This window comes from Lacerta agilis, chromosome 1, assembly GCF_009819535.1.
Source record: "Lacerta agilis isolate rLacAgi1 chromosome 1, rLacAgi1.pri, whole genome shotgun sequence".
NCBI lineage: Eukaryota > Metazoa > Chordata > Lepidosauria > Squamata > Lacertidae > Lacerta > Lacerta agilis.
In genome coordinates this window covers 100,118,756-100,142,548 of record NC_046312.1, presented here as the reverse complement: position 1 = coordinate 100,142,548, position 23,793 = coordinate 100,118,756, and the positions used below count along the sequence as shown (strand labels likewise).

At 40.3% G+C, this 23,793-nt stretch overlaps 1 protein-coding gene across 3 annotated transcripts in view; it reads right to left on the bottom strand.

The window, feature by feature from the left end:
* Positions 1-23,793, bottom strand: part of KIF5C (kinesin family member 5C) — a 72,754-nt gene that overhangs the window by 29,994 nt on the left and 18,967 nt on the right. For 2 of the 3 annotated variants that reach the window (XM_033164439.1, XM_033164431.1), the window contains exons 3-11: positions 20,784-20,857; positions 12,605-12,709; positions 9,435-9,483; positions 7,617-7,672; positions 6,148-6,235; positions 5,132-5,256; positions 4,331-4,435; positions 3,815-3,963; positions 1,122-1,270 (exon numbers count right to left, since the gene is read on the bottom strand). In XM_033164439.1, coding sequence (XP_033020330.1) covers positions 1,122-1,270; positions 3,815-3,963; positions 4,331-4,435; positions 5,132-5,256; positions 6,148-6,235; positions 7,617-7,672; positions 9,435-9,483; positions 12,605-12,709; positions 20,784-20,857 — 900 coding nt within the window. The remainder of the gene's footprint in view (positions 1-1,121; positions 1,271-3,814; positions 3,964-4,330; positions 4,436-5,131; positions 5,257-6,147; positions 6,236-7,616; positions 7,673-9,434; positions 9,484-12,604; positions 12,710-20,783; positions 20,858-23,793) is intronic. The other variant, XM_033164448.1, reaches the window with a different exon arrangement.

The following is a 23,793-nucleotide window of genomic DNA, read 5'->3' as shown; positions in this document are numbered from 1 at the left end:
AAGTCCCACTCATTTCAATAGAATTTATGAGCAGACAAGCATGTTAAGGTTACTCAAATTCAACTGTTTTCAACAGGATTTACTTCTCAATTGATAGTTTCAGCATTTTAATTTAAGAATGCAACAGCACAATGTGGCATTTGCAATTTTCCTTCCTCTCAATCGCAAGTCTATTGATGAGCAATCTCTGTGAATAATCCCATCCCTGCAACTCGTACACATTATCATTTTAAAGTTGGGTGTGACAGCTAGTAGCCTAAGGAAACAGGGCATAAATTGTAAATATTTCCTGAATAGATCCCACACCCTCCAACATTCTGCATGAAAATAGAGACATTCTATTAATATTCTAGTCAGGTAAATCGGAGCTTCCTTTTTCAGACAACAAGGGAACTCTGATGTAAAGCAAGCCAGGATTCTCCACACCAAAGCTATACAAGAGGAGGAGGAGGAGAGGGCAGGCCACAAGGGAGGACTGTGTGGGCCTAATGTTGGTTCCCAGCTTGATAAACCATGGTTTATGAAGCCAGCAATGTGACATCCTGAACCAGGCCTGTGTTTAGGGATGAATTGAACTGAATAGCTCTGTGTAGACAAACAGAAGAACATGATTCATCATTGTAACAGAGCCTTAACAGACAGTAAAGTGTACCATAATTTATTTTATGGCAACTATTTGGCTTCTTTAGTTTAATACCTTAAAAAGGTAAAGGACCCCTGACAGTTAAAGTCCAGTCGCGGACGACTCTGGGGTTGCGGCGCTCATCTCGCTTTGCTGGCCAAGGGAGCCGACGTTTGTCCGCAGATAGTTTTTCCGGGTCATGTGGCCAGCATGACTAAGCCGCTTCTGGCGAGACCAGAGCAGCGCACGGAAACGCCGTTTACCTTACCATCGGAGCGGTACCTATTTATCTACTTGCACTTTGACGAGCTTTCAAACTGCTAGGTTGGCAGGAGCAGGGACCGAGCAACGGGAGCTCACCCCCGTCGTGGGGATTCGAACCGCTGACCTTCTGACCGGCAAGCCCTAGGCTCAGTGGTTTAGACCACAGCACCACCCGCGTCCCTTAATTTAATACCTTAACAGCTGCCTAATAATCAACAACAGAGTTACTTCTCACCATTTCTCCACCTGTTCAGTTCCATCTCCAGATGCTGGATAACATTCTTCAATGTCTTGTTTTTTTCCTTTTCCTTCTCATATTTTTTCTTCCATTCTTCAGCAGTCAGCTCAAGATTCACAGAGACTGTATTCTTAATGGTCTTCGCTCTGTACAGAAAAACAACAACTCACCAAACAAGCACTGACATTAATCTTATTGATTTCTCTGTGATCTGAAAGTTGTAATACTATACACCCTTAGCTAGAAGTAAATTCCACCGAACTCAATGGAACGTACTTCTGGGTAGGTATGTACAGGCTTGCACTGCAAAAGAATAAATACAAACAGCAGCAAATGTAGAATCTTTCACCTGGAAAACGAAATATTACTATTTCTCCCCCCTCCCCCTTTTTCCTTTTTTAAATAAAACTTTATTTATTCATATTCCAAATCTTACAAAAAAGATAAAAGATAAAAAATATACATTATCTTTCCCAATCCCCTTGTCCCCCCTCCCCCCGCTCTCCGGTACATGATTTTATTTACTCAATATTTGACTTTCTCTTTCTTAGTTGTATTACTTACTTTATCATTATCCTATATCCTTTATTTTCCTTAACGTTTTCCCCTGTTCGATTTATACCAAATCCACCAGAATATCAATATCTGAACAGTATACCATTAGATAGTCTTTCACTCCTTCCCATTCTTTTATTATTTCTTGATTGGAGCGACCTCTAATATTTGCTGTTAATTTTGCCATTTCTACCAATTCACACATCTTACTTCTCCATTCTGATATTGTTGGAATTTTCTCTCCTTTCCAGTTTTTTTTGCAATTAATAACCTCACTGCTGCTGAGGCATATAGGAATACCTTTATATTATTTTTAGGAATTTCATCCGAAATCAAACCTAATAAAAAAGATTCTTTTTGTAATAAATGTAATTTTAAATAATTGTTTTAATTCCTCATATATCTCATTCCAGAATTTATTTATCTCTTTGCATCCCCACCTTAAATGATAAAATGTGCCCACCTCTTTTTTACATTTCCAACATAAATTTGATTGATTGTTTTAAATATTTTATGTGGCTCACCCTGCTGTAAAGGATGCAAAAGAAATAGTAATGTTTTGAAAAATTATCCAAAATTATCCAAAATATTACTATTTCTTTTGCATCCTTTACAGCAGGGTGAGCCACATAAGTCTTTATTTCTGGATAACTGGTTTGCACTTCCTTCTTGAAGTTTTCCTCAGATTCTCTCTTTTCCTACCAGTCTTAGCTGGCATTTCTGTTTTTAATAAGTGAAATGACAGACTCTGTTCTGCTGATACCAAATTGCACTGTTTTTCTTTTTACTCCCCCCCTAAACAATCCCAGCATGGCAAGACTTAAATATAGTACTCATTTCACTCCAGTTTTATGGCTGACACACACACCCCTGAATTCATTATTTATGTAGCATCTATCATGGCTGTCAGGGAACTGTCCCTGGCTCAGCGCAGGGTGGTGGAAGGGCTCTCGGGATGCTACAGAGAGCCTCAGCCCCACCTGACCAGTAGCACCTCCTTGTCCAGCGGAGTGAGCAGCGAGGTCTCCAGTGGGGAGGGGCAGGCAGCTCAGGGGCTTGAGAGCAAAGGCTCTGGGGGAGTTGGAGAGACCCTGCACCCCCCTCGCAGAGCGGGCGAGGAGGGAGACATGCCATTTCCGTTGCCCCAAGTACGCAGAGGGGTGAAACGAAAAGAGGGGAAGCGGAAATTTCGTATACCAAAACTCTTATGTTGGGGTCAGAACCGGAAGGGGCCGCTCCTGGATTCTGCAGACAGTTGATACAGACATGAGCTTTTAAGCTCTGCACTGTACATAGTATGCACAATAAAACTACTAAAGAAACGGCTGGAGTTTTGCCTGGTTTCTCATGAGCAACCATCCAAGGACCTTACAATGGCTCTCAATAGCCAAGGCTATACCACACTACGTTGGTTCAGTCTACTGCAAAACAGATATGCCTTCCAAATGCAAATTCCATCCATTTTATTTAAAAAAGAATGCTAATGCGAAAAGAAGGACCCAGTCAACAAACAAGAAAAGGCAAGTGTGATGGAGACTAGGCAGCCTGAATTCTGTGCATCTGAGCAATAATCTGTCACATCTGAGCTCTTTACAATAATCTTTCCCCTCTGCCCTATACCAAAAACTTTGGATACAAATACTACTAAGCTTCCAGTAGCACTACTGGGGTTTAAAGATCAGAAGTGAAGCCTTCTGAAAGGCTTTTTTTTAATATGTCCAGTTACATTCACTTATCTGATTCGCACATTTACTGTGAGGAAAGCTATGCACATTATCCACATCAACGCAGTCACTGGAAGATCAATAGAGCCACATCAGGCTATGAGCCAGCAAAGCACCGATGCAGAAAATTAAGCACAAAGCAAGTTCTTTTGCTGCATATGCAATTTTATTCTTGAGTGCCTTATCATGGAACTACTGCAATATCATTGTTGTCTGCTGACAGAAGATGCCAAGTCCAACCCCAGCAATGTTTTCTTATTTGGCCGTAATTGGCTGGCCTCACTTCTGCCCATAACTCAGCTCCCATTCTTCTGATGAAAGCATTTGCTAGATTAAAGAGCCTTTGTCAGAGGAAGGACACAACTGGAACCAGCCCATAATCTCTCCCAAGAGACAGGTGCACCTGCTCACCTCTGCCCAAACATTAGAGTAGACTTGGTTTCTGCTTCATTGAAGATGGACGGGGAGCAACAGATGACAATGGTGGTTCTACAGTTTCCACCTAAGGAGTCCTGAAGAATCCTGGTCATCTTGCTGTCTCGATATGGGACATGTGTTTTCTATTTAAGAAGGATGATACAGGATCAGAACACACACAATTGCTTAAAAGGGATGACAATAAGTAAAAAGTAAGTCAACCTAGAATATGTTTTCATATTGCTAAGGCAGGTTCATATAATTTCTAACAGATTGCCATCTGATCTGTCACTAGTTAAATATGGAACTAAAAGCTCCTGCAGTAAAAAACAACAACACATAACTTCTTGCCAGCTGGCAAAGTGGGGGTGGTGGGAGGGGGATAGATACCTTTTCTCCTCTGAATTTAAGGTGAAGATCTATTATTCATTTTCACCAAGAGGTTGAAAACTGGGGGAAGTAACCTAGCCAACAAGTGGTCACTACTTTTAAAAAGTATGAATTACTTACAGTTCCTTCTGCTAGTGCTGAGATCACGTTGCCCAAAGCAGACAAAGACTTATTAATATTTTTGGCTTCATCAAGAACAGAGCCCTCTGCGCCCGTTTTGCTGACCTGCCAGAGAGCAGATATTGGTCAGTGAGCTCAAATTCTGATCATTGCAAAATAAGAAGGTTAAAACAAAATAAAAAATAAAAAAATTCCTTCCAGTAGCACCTTAGAGACCAACTAAGTTTGTTCTTGGTATGAGCTTTCATGTGCATGCACACTTCTTCAAAGTAGCTTCACCCCATCCTGCCTGAGCCAGGGAAGTTATCAGTTTGCAAAGCTACAAAATTTTCATAACACACATAATAGTTATTTTCTTTGCTAATCATATATAAACATAACACACAAGTGGTTTTTTTTAAAAAATAAAAAACCCTTTATTTCACTTATATTCAAGTGAATATAAGTGCCGCAGGCCTGGGCAGGCCGGGTCCTCCTCTTATATACCTGCTGGGATTGACAAGGAATCTGACCCTCACCTGAATCTCATCAGCTGCCTCTGATTAGTTATCCCTTGCAAAGCAAAAAGCAGCTTTCATATGAAATCTCAGTGTCCATTCTGGCCCTTTATAGAGCCAGATTTGCTTAGCTGCAGCAGAATGGTGTCCTCTACTTCCAGATCATTCTCTGGCCCCTCTTTTATACAAGACAATCATGCAGTGACTTCAAAAGGACTAGTTAGGAGTTGAAATAAAGCTACCACCATCAGGCACCACTAACAAATCAATAATGTTATGTAGAGTAATAAGATACTTCTGTTACCTTTTCGCTCCCAGCCAAATCCACCAAATAAAGCTTCCCACTGAGTTTTTTTTCAGTTTCAACATTCTCTTGTTTGATATTAATTAGGAAGATGCTATGACTTCTAGAACTGTGTTCATTCATGTCTATGAAAAAGAAGATTCAGTTAGGTGTTATATAAAATATGTATCTCTTCTAAGACCTGTTTTTTTTTCCCACCACCCTACGCGCCGCACGCTGATCCCAAAAGCCTGCTTGACAGGGAGCCTTGACTCCAAAAGACGCACAGACATTTTCCCTTCCTTTTTAGGAGGGAAAAAGTGCATCTTATGGAGCGAAAAATACGGTATGTATAAAAAAAAACAACCTGTGGTTATCAGACCTGCCCAACCCCATTCTGCACTAATTAAGGCACAAAGCTGTGCAGTCCTCAGAATGATGGGGCTATCTGCCATTATACTGAGTACATTTTTTAAAACCCCACAAAGTTTAATGGTGGCTAAATTTCACTCAGTTTACTAGAGTCTTTAGGACTATGCTAGGCAACATAATTGTTGCTCTTTGCATTAAATCTGAGCAACATTGTTTGCCTCATAGTTCACAAAAACAACTGCCACATATTTGCAAACACTTGAGTTTGGCTACATTTTACACAAGTTATAAATGTGAATACTCATGGTTGCTAAATAACAAAAAAAATTATTATTTTTTTAAAAATCTATCATTTATCAACAACAAGGTAGGAATTCATTCGGTATATTTTAATTTTAAAGACCTAAAATATTATCTCTCATGAAAATGTTAATCATAATTTTGAAAATGCCTTTCAAGTTGCAAAAATAGTAATATATTTTACCATTATGCATTAGGAACTCCAGCATAAGAAAGCTGAGTAAAAGAGACTAATCACATACTAATTGTACCTTTTTTGCATGATAGCAGGCAGTGATGCAACAACATTGACCGGAACTTTAGCATGGTGTTGGTTGCAGTTAGTGAAAACCTAATTACAGGGTTAGCAGTTCATAAATGCTTACTTGTAACAGCTACATGGCGGTTTGTTTTCCCCTCATCAATTACATCCATTACTTCTTCAGGACTAGAGACAAACCTTTCTGTGCAGCCCTAGAAATTCAAATTCAGCACTTGTCAGATAAAGAGAGTTTGGGAGAGGTAAGAAACTTGTACCAATAGTCAATATACTTGGCCCAAATCAAGGCCAAGATTCTGTCCTCAAATTTATGTTGGACACAACCATAGAAAACATACCAGATAACAACAGAAGCGCAGTTTCTACAGTGCAATTTAATACTCAGTTCCAGAAGGCTAACAGACCGAGTTCTGAATAATAAAGAGCTTTACTTCCCTGACACCTGGAACATGACCCTAAAAACACAATTCCCTTCTATGAATATTGAGAATAAAATACTTCCTTCTACTGTCTTCCATATTTATTAAATATTAATATTAAATGCAAATGTTTCATTTCAATAGGATGACTAACAAAAACGAAACCATTTTAAAAGGAGGAAAACGAAGCAAAAATTATAAAAGTCCATTAATATTTCAGAAAAGCATTGCTTGAATTTTTATGGTTAGAATTCTCGGTTGATGAGAAATTATTCCCTTCCATTCTCTAGTGTAAGAGAGGCTTATTGAAGTACTGTTAAAGATAACATTCAGAGCAGCACAAGGAAAACAAAATGTTCTAAGTAATTGAATCTGAATATCCACTGTGCCACAAAAAAAGCAGCAAATTATTTTGTGACAATTGCTTGGGGGATGTTTGTGTGTTTGTGTGTGTATGAGAAAAGTTGTCGAAATTTACCTACACAAGGTCTTTTCTCAGGAAATAAACAAACCCCACTGGGAACATAAATTATTGCAGTCTTTTTTATTTTACCATATTTTGAAGGGTTCATTTAGGTGGCTGGTATTGGAATGAGTCACATTCTGAATAGACTAATAATTAAGTAAGTCGTGACTTAGCTGGATACCACCTAGAATTTATTATCCATTGATTTTCTTTTTGGTAATATGTATGTTTTGCTGGCTCCAGAAGTTAAATAATGGTATGACTGCTTTTTATGGCCTCAATTCTATACCTGGGGTTGTGCCCCAAGCTGCTGCTCCACTCACACAGCAGACTTTCACTTGCATGACAGAACTCATCACCTCCTAAACTCACCCCATGCACCCTCAGAATCTGCTCCAAGGGGTTGGGGAATTCTCTGGAGCAGATCTGGCAGGGGAGGAGTGCAGGAAGAGGAGAGAAATCTGCTTGCACAGTATTGCAATCAGCTATGTATTCTATTCTATTTATTTATTTATTTTAAATTTAGTGCTATCCACAGTTTTTGTCAAGCTATCTTGATGGTGTCTGAAGAAAGGTAGCATGCAAATTTTAAAAATAAAGCACATTCATGTGATCACACAAACCAATTTCAATCATTAGACCAGAACAATTTTGAAAGGTTTTTTCTGTATCTAAAGGAATATTTTTTACCTTGACATATGGAACTCTGTTCTTGTCTTCATGAACTGCAAGGTTTGTCTTTGAAACTAAAAGGGGGGAAATCATCAAGAATCACTGATGAAGAAAGTGCACAAATTTGATGAGCCACAAGAATAATCTGAGTAACACAAGCAGATCGTTCCATGGAGGAAAGCAGCAATTTAATCTACACAAGAGTTAGCCACATGATGTACATAGAGTATACAATGCCATTGCTTAGTTCTACATTAAATGACAAGACATGAGACTCAACTAAACTCCAAAAAAAGCAATGCTGACACACATACTTTACTCTGACTTGCTCATGAAAAACATACATCACAAAAAAAATTGGGAGCTTTGATGTATGTCTGCAGTGCAATTTCTCCCAAATGGTTTAACCAAGATAAAAAAAACTACCTGGTCAATGCACAAAATCATCTTAAAAATAAGAAGTGACCAGATTCAGGACCAAAGTGATAATGGTGCCACTTTAGCCCAGTTCACAGGTCACATTTTCATTCCAGCAAACTATGTTCCCATCATCATATGCTTTGTAGAAGACTTCTCATTTGTTCTATGTGTTTGTGGAAGGGGGGGATTACTGGTTTGCTTTTGTTTTATTATGCGTTTTGTGATTTCATTCTGTATTTTTATGTTGGGGACCACCCACCCTGTAATCTTTGGATAAAGGGTGGTATACAAATTTTAATTAATAAATAAATTCTTAAACCAAAGCTCACCATGACTCTGAAACCAGGCAACAGTATATAGTCATGGTTTGCAAGCATGGTTTTCAGGAAATGGTAAACTTGTATGTTCCCAGTTCAGGTGATTATATTATATTATATTATTATTATTATTATTTTATATTTCATTGTATTGTACTATAGGTTTTCAGTTTTGTTTGTTACATATAAATACTGTATTTATTATTTGCATATTGCTTGGAGAATGTAAAATAAATAAAAGTGTCATGGCAAAGAAGGCTCGTGACAGCATGAGCTTGTTGTTTGGTCCCAGTCCAACAAACTATAATTTTTTGGACCACATGCAAAAGGCCTTACTGTACAAAGTACTTCAAGCAAAAATATTAAGGATGCTTCAACTGTTTCAGCTCTTTTATTTTTCAAAGCTCTCTGCTTGTTAAATATACACAGGTATAACATGATTCTCAATTCATAGGGTTTCTTTTTTAAAAACAAAAACCAAAATATTAAAAGCACTCCCAGCAATTTTTTTAAAAAAATATAAGTATGAAAAATAGTGAGAGATTATTGCTTCAACCACTATTAAGACCAGGGAAAAGGAACCCAACATCCCTTGAAAGCCCAGGAAGTCTGGTGGGAAGAGGTCTGAAATTGTAAGAGAGCTTAATCAGTGATGCCTTAATGAACTACATAAAGATGGCTAGCCTGTGGCCCTCCAAATGTTGTCTAACTGCAAGTGCTATCATTTCTGACCATTGCACCATGTTGGCTAAAGATGGTCCAACATTGCATCTGAAGAACTACAACTCCTATCAGTTCCAGCCAGAATGTCCAATGTCCAGGGCTAATAGAATTTGTAGCCAGCAACCTTTGGAGTACCAAAAGTCCCACATCCTCAACTTTAAATGGGTGATATAGTCTATTAACCCAAATTTTATGAGAAAACAGTCATATCAGGCCTTAATGTCTGCAGTGTATGAATTTTACTCCAGGAAATGCACACATCCAAATGTCCAGGATTCAGTCCTTGACCTGAAAACCATTTTATTTTTAAATATAAAATATACTCATTTTGTTAATTAAAGCTACAGTAAAAAAAGAGAGATGCCGCTTTACTTACCATCCAGCAAATCCCTTATTTTGTCCAAGTAAATCTCAAAGTAGGAAACCTAAAGAAATGAAACACACTAATTTAACAAGTTTTCAAAAACCTCTATCACTTTGGGTTCTTGCAAAAAAAGTCAAATCTGTTGCAAACAACCATTTAATGCTGTCTATGCATACTACTTTTGGTGTTTATTCTCTGCCAGGGTTGGATTTACTTATTACAGTTTTATTTGTATTGTGTAAAGGCTGAAACAAGAGACAATCAAAGAATATTTGCACAAAACTTGTAAACTAATACAGTGGTGCCTCGCAAGACGAAAATAATTTGTTCTGCGAGTGTTGTCGTATAGCGAATTTTTCGTCTTGCGAAGCACCAACGGGAGAATAGCGATTTGACGGGAATTTTTTTTTTGTCTTGCGAGGCAAGCCCATTGACAAATTCGTCTTGCGAGACAGCCTTCCGCTAGTGAATGCCTTTCGTCTAGCGAGTTTTTCGTCTAGCGAGGCATTCGTATAGCGGGGCACCACTGTATAGCCATTCCACTGCATGCCACAACGCATTATCTCTAACTGATAGCTGGAGTTAGACAGAACTCACTCTGCAGAATCTGAAATCAATAGGGATTTTTAATTAAGTAATTAAAGAAGGGTGCTTTTTGCAGAAAATACCACCTGACTCCAGTATTTTGGCCACCTCATGAAAAGAGAAGACTCCCTGGAAAAGACCCTGATGTTGGGAAAGATGGAGGGCACAAGGAGAAGGGGACGACAGAGGATGAGATGGTTGGACAGTGTTCTCAAAGCGACTGGCATGAGTTTGGCCAAACTGTGGGAGGCAGTGGAGGATAGGGGTGCCTGGCGTGCTCTGGTCCATGGGGTCACGAAGAGTCGGACACGACTGAACAACAACAACCACCTGACCTAAATCATCCTCACATAACGCTGAATAACACTCTGTTTACATTCATACCAGAAAGTAAAATAAGATACTTTACTTATTTTGTTTCTCCTGAGAGGGTACTCAGAACATACTTCCACAAGGAAACAGAGGGAGAAAAGAACCCAAATATGGAGCATACTGAATGATAGAGCTAAGCCTATAAACATCATTCTGTTTACCTCCAATGTCCGACATGCCCTGAATTAGATTTTCTCTCTCTTTCTGTTCTGTATGTGGAGTGCATTTCGCCCATGTCTTAGTTAAAAATAAGCATGTCTCTGCAAGACTCAACATTTTAATAGAAACATTCTAATGCTTCAGCAAGCTTTGACAGTAGCAATATTTTATCAGAAAGCCATGAAGCTGTTTGATGGAATTCCCCTCTCCATGTCCAGAATGCCTGCCATTTCCAAATGGCACCTCTCTTGTGTAATCAGCTTGCACAATTTGTTCAATGCCATTCAAATACATCTGCTGTCACAGCAGTACAAAACAGTCAATTGTTATTATGCTGTATCACTTGGAGAGAGGAGCAATAAGAAGAGTTGAGTAGGCTAATTTTAAGTATTCATCCTCTCCTTTTTTGTGAACTCATGAAGGGAAGGAAAACTATTTCCTTAGATGTCTAATGTTAGACAATGACTAAAGAGATCTTATATTCAAGTTGCAGGGTTGTTGTTTTTTTAATTCCAAAAGAGATCTAAACTCTAGTCAATCACCTCAATCCAAGAAGGACTATCCACATAAACAAGTAAAGCTCTGTGTCATTATAGAGAGAGGTGAATACGACCAATGTGGCGATTTAAAAGAACAACACAACACAACACTATATGCAGCACCTGGGAGGTGATGCTGCCAACTATTGAGTGGCAGGTGCATGCAAGATCTTTGCAAGCAGCAGTGATGAGCAGCACCTGCGTGTGCAAGAATCTATATCTTGGAACAGATGGAGTCTGGAATACTAGCAAGCTGGACGTGGTTAGCATTAATCAGGGTTTGCAAACCAACTTCTAGCCCTGGTTTCAAAATTTGGATTGAAAAGCAAACTTTGCTTAGCATTAACTATAGTAAACATGAACATAATGTTGCAGTTAATAAGGAAAGGGCGAGGGCAGGGAGCACACACCAAATTTCCTAACCATATCCTTAAAAGAAGGATGGCTTTGTCAAATGGAATGGGAGAGGAAAAAGAAGCCCCTGGGTGAGTTTAACCAGCACCCAAATTGTGTGCACCAAGATTGATGCATCAGGCAAATCACCCATTGGGGGTGTGAGAATTAAATCAAAGTATCCAGTCCCCTTCCCCCCATCTGCAAAAAAAAACAAAGTTTGACAGTACCTACAGTACAGTGGGTGCAAATACATAGGGCTTTTCAAATGCAGCACCACACAGTCACTACGGCATGCAAGGATCTGTGAATCATTTCTAATCTGTCAGTCAGTAACGAGAACACTTAATTTTCCACCAAAGCAACAAAAATAGTGGGAGCTTCTTAGGAAATGCTAGTCTACAAGTAGCATTTTTAATCCTTTTAAATGCTTACAACTATATAATATTTCAGTTGGGTGCCACATCTGATTAACTCAAAACTTTGCCAATCGAAGAAAAAGCTATCAGCCTGGTACACAACTAATCCTGCCATAAGTGCAATATTTGGCTCAATAGCTCACTCCAGGATTATCCAGGAGCCACTTAAAGCTTTTAAATACAGCCGGTGTTAAGATGTGCTAAGCTCTTAAATCTTGATCATATCATTAAGAGTGACATATAACAACTTTCTTTCCACAGCAAAATGCAGGCTGAATCCGGCACGAAATAGGATTGTGTCTGGTCAATGAGCCTCAAAGGGATGTGTTTTATAGGATTTTACAACCTTTTTTTTTTCCAAACCATGCAACCCTATATGTACTTTTAGCTCACAACTTGGTTCACATTTCTAAAAAAAATTGCATTTGATTCAGTTATTTGCTCCCACTCTCAATTCACAAAAAAAGAAATGCAGGCACGTAAGAGCTCATAAAGACCTGCATGCAGAAATAGAAGTTATTTCAAATAAAAAAGAAAGGATAATTTTATCTGAGATACTGGAACCTTGACAAGTAACATTTGTGAAAGTGAAATATTGCAGACCCAAATTTATTCTGAGGTTTTCATTTAAGGGAAAAGTGCAACCTTTGAGGTTTGGCACCTTGCTCAACATCTTTTTATCTGACCATTGCATAACATGTCATTCTGCATTTACCTTTATGTGAAATTCTAGGTTTTCATCCATGGAATAGATGTGATCGAAGATGTCATGTGCAATTCTTGGAATTATTCCCATTAGCTGTGGGTCATGTAACTTCCCCTGAAGACACAAAAGGTAAGAAGTAAATTGCAGAAGACTGTTCACCATGTGCATACATGTGGCGAATCTTCACAAAATGCATGTTCACGTAACAAACATAAGATGACTGCTTTCCAGTAATTTTCTAGATACATACACAATCGCAAGTATTCATATAGCGCTTCTTTTCAATTTGTCAGGTTCACAAACTTTACTGTGTTTTTCTCTCCGCAACAGTCCTGCAAGATGGGATACTAATGTGTCTACCTGCTATGTTGCAAATGCTGTAAATAAGTAATAGTATTTTTTTTTAATTGCCTATTTTACACACTACGGTTATGGCCCCACCATATGTCTTATTCCCCATAGTTGATGGCAGAGGGTGGGACATGGACTCCAACTCTCAGCTGACTTCGGTTCCCACAATGTACTGTTTGTCAAAAGTGCAGCAGGGTAGTTAAGAAACTGAGATATGAATCGGGCAGATCACCTTTGCCATTAACTCATTAGGTGGCCTTAGCCAAGCCACAACCTTTCTGTCTCAGGCACACACTCCTGGAATATACAGATAACACAATGGGCCCTGTAAGGTAGGCAAGAACAGGACAGTCCATGTGAAATGCTTTCAACACTCAAAAGCAATATACAAATGCTTGTAATTCTTATGTATTATTACTACAACCATGATTTATCATATTGTTAATTATTATTAGCTCCCTCCCCCCTTTATCCTTCTATCCCTAGAGCTTGCCCAAACCACAACCATTTTTAGAGAAGTTGCTGAATGTACATCTCTTTACCCAGTTCCCTGCTGACCACTTTCCTGGTCCTCACCTCTTCTTCTACTATGCAGGCCTGCAGAAAAGACTACTTCTACTTATATCCTTGCAAAGTGCTTAGCAAGCAGGGCTGTAAGCACTTAGCATCATGTGGCTATGCAGCATAGCCCCAACTCTACACCTCAACATCCTCTGTAATGCTGTACTAAACTGGGTATGTAAGAAGCTGCCTTTTGCCAAATCAGGCTGTATGTCTATCTAGCTCAGTATTATCTCCTTTGACTGGCAATGGCTCTCTAGAGTCTCATGAAGTGGACTTCCACATCAGCTCCTACCTGATCATTTTTACTTTCCTATTTTTTTTAAACGGGAGATGCCTGAGACTTGACTCTGGGATGGTCACCTTCCACGTTCAAAGCATACACTTTACCACTAAGGTATGCTCATTCCTCAATTTATTTGTCCTTCTTGGGAAAGAAATGGCTCTTTATGGCCATTTAACATCAAAACAAATCTCCTTTGGTGAATGCAGAGCAAATGTCTCCAGAACACAGTTTCTAATACTTGGAAGGCAGTTTCCAGCTTATGCACCAGTGACTGAGCTACCACATAGATGGAAATTATTGCAAGATGGAAGAGGGGGGCAGGATGAGCCTGTAATAAGTCTGCAGATTGTTCTGCTGGGCCTAATGCCAACAAATGCTGCTTTGCCAGCGCTGCTGGTAGCTTGCACAGTCAGCTTCCTTTGCTTTATTCAGGAGCTCTGAAGATGAAAGGGAAGAACATTTTTCCTGACTGCATGTCATTTTTCACTTTTCCTCTGGAAACAAAAATTAGTCAGCGCCACAATAATGAACCAGCATCCCCCCTCACTTTCCTTTTTGTTAGGTGCAACATAATGCAAGTGGACTTGCGGTCCTTCTGTTTAATTATGAATATGAAACAGACAACTTGCCCTTTCAACCAACACTTTGTGACTGAGGAGGGCCGCACTGTGGTCACCCTGCCTGAAATGTGAAGCTATCGCTCTGAAAACATTACCCAGGGATGTTGATGTGAAGGGTGGCAAAGGTTCTGAAGAACAGCAAAGGGTTTCATAACAAAGGTCTTGTGGTGCATGTGCTCTTAAGGAAGGCAAGGTTTTATGAACCTCAGGACACTCTTGAAAGGATCATAGAACCATAGAATTATAGAGTTGGAAGGGTCCCCACGGTTTATGTAGTCCAACCCCCTGCAATGCAGGAATCTTAGTTAAAGAATCCATGTCAGATGACATAAAGCCTGCTTCCGCATTATCAGTCTATTGTGTGTACTCCTGCACACACGTGTGAACCAAAGCAAGTCAGACCAAAGCATACCACACAAGCGTGCTTCGCATAAACAGAATGTGAGAGTAGGGGAGCAAACCAGACTTCTCTTGTTTCATGCATGCATCAGGAGTCTATCAGCTGAAACAATTTTGATCCTGCTTTTAATAAGTAAGGGCTAGGCATGAAATTGAATACTTTCAGTCGAGGATGGGACACGTGAAGCAGGAGAGCATAGTAGTCCTGTTTCTGCTATTGACAATGTGGATATCAAGAGGGCAAGCAGGGAGTCAATCCAAGACGCTGCCTTGGGTGGAGAAAGGAGAAGAGTGTGACTGGATTCTTAGGCCTTGTGCCATTATTTTCTGACCGTACAGCACCATACTGATGAGGATCAAAAGTACTGGGAAAGTAGAATTAAGAGGAAAATGAGGGAGGACACCACTTCTCTACCTACTGGAAGCCCAGCATTCAATCTAGAATGGCCTGCTGCTACATCTGGATTTTTGCAAAGCTGGGGAACCTTTGGCCCATCGGATGGGACTGTTGGAAGTTGAAGTCCAAGGGCTCCCCAGGCCTATATTACAGTGGTGAAGAAGAAGGAGGAGGAGGAGAAGGAGGAGGAGAGTTTGGATTTGATATCCCGCTTTTCACTACCCGAAGGAGTCTCAAAGCGGCTAACATTCTCCTTTCCCTTCCTCCCCCACAACAAACACTCTGTGAGGTGAGTGGGGCTGAGAGACTTCAAAGAAGTGTGACTAGCCCAAGGTCACCCACCAGCTGCATGTGGAGGAGCAGAGACACGAACCCGGTTCCCCAGATTACAAGTCTACCGCTCTTAACCACTACACCAGTGTTTTTCAACCTTTTTTGGGCAAAGGCACACTTGTTTCATGAAAAAAAATCATGAGGCACACCACCATTAGAAAATGTTAAAAAATTTAACTCTGTGCCTATATTGACTATATATAAAGTAATTTTTCAATTTTTCCCACGGCACACCAGGCAACATCTTGCGGCACACTAGTGTGCCACGGAACAGTGGTTGAAAAACACTGCACTACACCACACTGGCCCTTGAATCTTTTATTTTTTAATGAAGGGTGGTCTATAAATAATTTTAATCAATGTAAATATAATATGTTTACAGTCCATCTATTTTTTGCCTCTCTGTGCCACTTCACAAACAAGGAAACTGGCAAATCCAGTCAGTTTTCATCACAATCCTCAGCTACATCTCCCTTTGGGCATAATGTGCTGTACTACACCACAGCGGAACTGGTGGAATGGCAGCCAGTTTAAACATTTAAGCCAGTCAGAAGGAAATTAAAAATGAAAAGCCAGCAGACTATATATAGCTGCCTGACTCAAGGGTTCTCTTCAAAGTTTTCCATCCTCCAATTACCAGTGCTATTCAGGAGGCAGAAATGAGAAAGAAAGCTGTGAGAAGGATGATATTCAGAAGGCATCCCTAACAAAGAACCACCTGGATATACTTGGATCACATATTATGCCACAATAATGGCAAAAACTAATTGATCTTTGCAAATATCTGACAGATGACTGGCTACTGACTATAGTTGTACCTCGTGTTGCGAACGCTGCAGGCTGCATTCATCACGGGATACGAACGCGCCGAACCCAGAAGTACCAGAACGGGTTACTTCCGGGTTTGGTGGTTCGCGCATGCGCATATATGCAAAATGATATCACACGCATGCACCGAATCGCACGGCAAGCGTGTGCAAATTCAGCGCTTCAGGATGCGGCCTTTTCATGTCACGAACGGGGCTCCAGAACGGATCCCGTTCATAACCAGAGGTACCACTGTATATACATTCAGGAATACTTTGAAGGTCCAAGATTTAGAAGATGACATATCCTGTATATGTACTTCACTGAAACAGGTTTCACTGACATTTCAAAGTCTTCATGTTTGACCCATGTCATCTTCATATGTATAATGCAACAAAAATATGTATTCTTCTTTAACCAAATCCTGAACGTCTGCAGAGCACATTCTATCTGCAGTCCCGCTCCCAACTTCAGCACCTGAATACTTCGAATATATTGAGTGGGTGAAGAACTGTGCCCACTAAAACTTCCCGACTTCATACATTCAAGCAGGAGATGAGAAAAGCCCTGTATGCATCAAGAGGAACACTGTGATTAAATGGACAAGTCTATCTCATCCTTCTCAATCCTGTATTTTGGGCTGCAGCTGCCATCATCCCCAGTGAGTATGGCCAATGGTAAAAAAATAATGGAAGCTATAGTCAAAAATATATGGAGCCCACTAAATTGTGGAAGGGTTGTCTATACATATACAACTTGCAATCCCCAAGGGCCATGAGAAACGGGATGTGGGCACAAAAGGAAGAAGTTTACTGCAGATTATGAAAAGAGTGGCAAGCCGCAAAACGGTTCTTGTCTTTTAGCATTCAAAGTATTTTCAAACCTGGAAAATCTGAAGCATTTAAGATGTTTACTTCCAGGAATTAATGACCCCTCCTCTCTACATCAACTCCCCTCCCCCAATAAAGACATGTTCTTAATAATATTATAAGAGCGCTTAAAAGGAAGATTAAAATAAAACTTAGTAAAGGTTTGGAGCTGCATTTAAAGCATCATAAAAAGCATGATTTAACAATAGGTATCAAACATTCTCATCTTTCCCTACAATAATCTGAGCCTGTAACTCTGAATGCAAATTGGCTTTCAGATATATTTTTTCCATCCACCAGCTCAAGCACCACAGACATTTTGATTTAATTAAATTCTAAGCTGGTGGATTACCGGTACTCTGCCATTCCACCATCTGCACACAACAAGTGAGCGATTCCCCTTGCCTGCTCCACCCCCAAACCTGTTCTCTAAAAAGGCGGCAAATACTTGACCAAAGCAGAGGTGGCATTTTATTCCATCATTAAGTTTAGAAGGGGGAGGAGGTGGGAGCTGCGGAGGGAACTGGTTATTTTGTAAGAAGCAAAAAGCTAATTCTCACTTTCCTTCTTATGGCAGACTACACAGTCATTTGGATTCTCACCACATCCAACCTCCAGTGGCTCAAGGCATTCCACACAATTATTACTATTTCATCTAAAAATTAAAACACCAAATACACACAGTCAGTCAGCCATTTCACATCTAAAAAGAGAAGCCTTGAAGCACTTGCAGAACATGTTCAGTTTCTGCTGAAATGGAAGTCCTATGGGAAAGAATTCCACATTGGCAGAGCAGCAACCAAAATGGCCTCTCTACACATCCATGAACCAAGATGTTCTTGGCGAATCAAACAATGCTATGTGATAGCCTCAAGTTAAGTGGCATTTTAGGTAAGTAAACACACATTAATATTCAAACTTGTAAAAATATCATGTGTGCCTGTGGCCTCCACCTTACATGCTAAAACATGTAAGGATGCCAATCACAGGTTTTGGAAGGTATTAATTTAACACTGACCTACAAGAGATTTACATAGCACAGAGAACCAGCAATTTGGTTAGAGCTTCCTGCTGTGTGTCTGCATCTTTCAAACCACATGAATGTTTCACATAATGTGTGGAGCAGTCCTTTAACCACCTAGGAATGGAGAACATGTGGCCCTTAGCCTTACGCAGCTGGGGAGAGGGAGGCTCCCGGGGGGGGGGGAGGACACCAATGGAACAATGGAAGGAAACGGGGAAATGTTTTTTGGAACACTACACTACTTTAGTGTATAAAGAAATGGCCATCATGTCCTTGGCTAACAAGAATCAGCAGCAACAGCTCAGAGCTTTCTATAGGACTCCTGAGGGTTATAAACCACCTAGAAAATCAGCACAGCAGGAAACCAGCCAGTGGTTTTTGACAGATGTGCATTTGGAAGGAAAATAGGCAACTGTGTGACAGATAAGGCTGCTTCTAGACCAGGCAAATGTGCCACCACAACCACATTCAAGTATGTTTAAATAATGCACATTTAATGCACACTAAAAGCTGAACTGTGCATTATTAAATACTGGTAGAGTTATTTTGGAGTCTACTGCTAGCATGTCCTCCCTGTAGCGTGTTATTCTCTTCTTTAGTTTGAGCTGCAAATTCATTTACAAAGAGAGCAGGGCAGCTTATCTGCCACTGCCAGGGGCTCACATCCATGGCGTCTAGAATGGAGGAAAAGCTTGCAGTACCTCTACTACAAGTGCAACAAAATATTCATTTTGTTAAAGCCAATAGGCAAACTAAAGACACAAAATGTGTGGCATCAGGCTGATTGCAACGCTATATCTCAGAAGTGTTGTGGACTGGAGAGGAGTTCAGGCACTGGGTTTGGGGGGGGACAGCAGATGGGCTGTAGAGAAGGAGAGGAGGCATTCAGTTGGAAGCCTGCAGTTTTCTGGGTACAAGTCAGAAAAATATGTGTTTAATTGCTGCCTAAGCTTCTGCCAGTTGTTTGTTTCCCACCCATCTCAGGGAGGGTTATAATAATAAAAACAACATTAAAAAAACAACCTACAACCATAAAACAAAGTGGGGGGGGGTGTCCCAAAAACATACACCTCAGGTGTCAAAAGCTGGGATAAAGAGGCTCATCCTCATCATTCTCTAAAAGCTGTATATTGAAGGGGCCAGATGCACCTCGGTGGCAATGAAGTTTCATAGCGTGGGGGCCACAACACAGAACGCCTTTTCCTGGGCTATCACCCCACAAGCCTCTGAGGAACTACCAAAAAGGCCTTCTCTGTCAATCTCAGCACCTGATAGGGTCTGTATGGAAGGAAGCAGTCTTTCAGGTATCTGGGACCTGAGTCATTCAAGGCTTTAAACATGAATACGAGCACCTTGAATTGGGCCCAGAAATGAACTGGCAACCAGTGTAAATTGTATCTAGCTACCAATGGTATAGCTCAGTATAAGGAAGATTCCTATGCTCCTATGTGTCCCTATAGGTTGCTACATACTACTCCTCTCCTATAAAGGTACAAAAAAGATTCACTCTCTTCTACAGAGGCAATCTAAGAAAGTTGCTGCCAGTAGAAACTATTGTTGGCAAACAAGCCCAGTTACAACTTGCGGGTCCTTGGCTATTATCAATTTTCTAACTGAGGAAACCCTAATAAGAATAGAAGGAAACCCAGAATACAGTTACAAAACCCTGATTATGTTATCAGATTTGACTGAAGAATGTGCTATTGCCTAGGAGAAGAGTAAAGTTACCTTCTGATAAGCCAACCTTGCAATGCCCTTGCCATGATCAAATTCTACCCAGTGTATATGTAGCATGGCCAAAGGACCTCAGCTGGAGAATAAGCCCCACTTATTTAGTGTAGGGTGCTTTTAACCTACAGAACACTTTCCTATTCCGTGTGGGCTTAAGAGAAAGAGATTCTAGCTTTCTAGATGTAACTGTTCGACTAAAAGCAGAGTCAAATATATGCTAAGAAACAATCATACATATTTATGCCCAGACTAGAACATTTGAGTTGGGTAAATTTCAAAATGGAAGTGTGCATACATGCACATGCAATATATTATATTATACATACAACACAGTTGTTTGCTTGTTGTTGTTGTTGTTGTTGTTGTTTTAAAAAAACCTTATCATGAAAGTTTACTCTTCTAAAAATGCAGTTTAATTTTAGTGGATTCTACCGATTGTATCTTTCAAATTGTGGAAAGCTTTATACTCTAGCTAAGTGTTATATGCACAGAAGGTGGGAGGGAGAGGTTTTTGCAAAATGCCCCTTTTCCCCTGCAGCCCTCTGCAGTACCACCTGCATGTTCCTGGGAGTTCACCAACTCTCTGGTGCAGATTAGAGGAAGGTGTTATGGAGTAACAGAGAGAAAATCCACAGATATCACTTCTCCCCTTCCATTCATGGGAGCCTCTGCAGGATCAAAGACAGACATAATTTGACACAACCCACTCTTTCTCTATTAGTAGCAAAATCCATTTCAGTGGTTTCGAGCTGTTGTTGCTGTCTAATAAGCACATTGTCAATAAATTCATATTTCAAAAATCACTCTTACCTCCATGGTATGTGTTTTTCCTGAGGATGTTTGACCATAAGCAAAAATTGTACCATTGTATCCCTCAAGAACATCTGAAAGGAGAAAGAATGAATTTGTTAAAAAAAATTATAGGATACTATCATTCATCGAGGAAGATGCCATTAGCCAACATTTAGTCAGAAGATTGGGGGTGGGGAGGTAGGGGGTGGGGAAGGAACTAGGAAATTAGAAGAAGGTATCTGGCAGGAAAATGTACAGATGTACTGTGCAGTTAGGGTAACATAAAGGAACTAGATTTCTTGCCAGCTAGATCAAATTTAGAAAATAACATCTGTTATGACTTCCTATTGCTTCCCCGAATAAATATCCTTTAGATACTGGTTACTGTCCAGTTTACTAATTGAGGAAGATAATTATATGAATCATGAGCTATGCTGGTTCCAAAGTAAAAGGAACAAAGGCCGTTTTAAGATTTCCCTACTGCTTCTTCTCAATATAGGATTATTTTATATTCATTTTTTCTTGTTATTTAATGGGAAAGGAGTAAGAAATTTGATTCCAATGCCTACTCTCTTGAAAAGGTATGGAGCCTAGAATACTTCCCAGTGTAAATTTGGTACAATGAGTTCCTCCTTCCCACATTATGGGGGTCATTCAGTGGTGTCCGTCTGCCAGCAGAATGGTCTTCCACTCAAGCAAAGAGACTTTCCCTTCCTCTCTCTCCAACCTGCACCCCCCAAAAAAAATCTGCTCTGAAGGATTGAGGGATTCACTGGAGCATATGGGGCAGCTGTAGGGGAAAGAAGAGGAAGGAGAAGTCCTGTTACATGAGTGGAAGTAACCTCGTGAAGGCTGAGGGCAGAATATTATATTGTAGAGCTCATATGGCAAAATAAATTAGACTGGAACAGGAAGTTACTTTCAGCGCATACTTATTTTGGGAAGGAAATGAGACTCTCAAGATCAGAAGGAATAAAATTTATAATAAGGAACACAAAAGATTATGTTTCCTTCCCCCTGCCAAATTCTTGGAAGTTACTTTGGCTTGTAAAATCTAAGCAGTTGGATTCACCTAGCGTGTTCTCTTAGTGCAAGCCCTGCACAAGGACTTCTGCTTGCACATCAGGGCTTTCCCTCCCGCTCTTCCTGCAGTGCTCCTCAAATTTGGCTCACGGGGTCAGGAGAACACCCAGAGCAGTATGCAGAGGGAGGAGGGGGCAGAATCATTCCATACAGAAAGCTGTAATGCTTGCACTGCTGGGATGTCTACCACAGCACAACACTGAATACCACCCAAAAATTCACCAAACAAGGAAGTTAGGAGTACCGGGGGGGGGGGGTGATGTAATTAAGAGCCAGTAAGACCACATTGTTCCCACACAACATGTAGTGAGATTGACACACACTCTTCTTCACCTGGCACAACCTCTGCTGTTAAGAGTCCACCCAGTAGAACAAATAGCTTCAAGGATTTGTGATACCTTAAGAGAAACCTTGTCCCACCCCAAAATCCCTACAACCTGTTGCAGAAATTCCAGGTACCTGCTCTCAGTTCCACAAAGGGAGCTGTCCATTCAAGAAACAGTGAGAATGACTGGACGTGCCTGCATTTTGGAATGGCCAGGTGGAAAAGAGAGAAGGGCTCCTGAACCTTTTAATAGTTGTGTGAGAACCTAAGAGCAGACTGCTGGGTCAGGACAAAGGCTCATCTAGTCCAACATCCTGTTCCCACAGTGGCCAACCAGATGCTCATGGGGAGTTCACAGGCAAGACCTGAGCAGAAAAAACATACTCCCACATCTGTGTTTCTCAGCAACTGGTGTTCAGAGGCATCCTGGCTAAAAGTAGCAGTGTATTGTCATACAAGCTATGTCTGATAAAATTCCCTCTTCTGCACAACTATTAAAAGTGCAGGAACTGTGCCCTCCTTTTTTCATTGGGCTACTATCGCATAGCTTTTGGCTCACTAGGGTTTGTTGAATTGGGCTACCTAAGCTGCTGGTAGAGTCCAGTGACAGTCAGTAGGGTAGTGAGAATAAATAAATATCCCTTTCAAAGAAGATGGTGTTACAACAACTTTTACTGATGGAGGTTGGGGTGGACTATAAAAGCCTCAAAGCAACTTGTAAAAAAAACCCACCATGCTTTTAATAGTAAACAAGGGTGGTTGAGTTGCCTATTAGGTTGGAAGTGAAACTGGGTCACCCCAAAACACATTTCTATATGCTCAGAGGATTTCCTGGGTATGCAGAAGTATATAAATTTGAAAGGGAAAAGGGGAAGGTATTTTTTTATGTGAGGTTCAAGTCCTACAGAATGCTGAAGGCAGAGAGAGAAAATACTAGAATAACTAATCATTGTTTGGAGAAGAACCTTATATATATCTGAAAAACAGAACACCTGTGCTGCTACCTTGGGAGTTTGGGGAGAGAGACTGCTGTCTAATCACAGTGACTGTAGAATTATTAATTCTTCTACGGTTTTCTATAAGCAGTTACCATCCCAGGGGAAGAAATCATACAAATCCAGTGACTCTTTCCTTCTTAACCCCATTTCAAAGCTTCAGTTTTCTCTTTAGCTTACTAGGAACCTTATTTCCTGGCTTGCAGCTGGGGGAGTCACCATGATACTACACAAAAACACTGAAGAGCAACAAAGAAATCCTGGCATCGATAAACAATGAATACTAGGACATAGAAAATGTTCTCTGTCCTTCTGCATCACAAACATAAAAACAGAACCACATTACTGATAATAAACCTTGTTCCTTTCCTACTGCAAGACTGACAGCACTGAACTCACAAAATGAAAAAAATGAACTAAAGATTTAGCCTTTAAACACAATAATTTATGTTTCTAGCCAGCCTCTTGCTCTTAGCCAAGGGGTCCCTAAACAGCTGGAGGAATTACAAGCTTGTGGAATTGCAAAGTCTCATTCTGAATGCCTTCCTAAAAGCAACATCATATTGATTTTCAGTTCAATGAAACAAGACTTGCATATTATTGAGACAGCAGCTTTCCTTGGTAG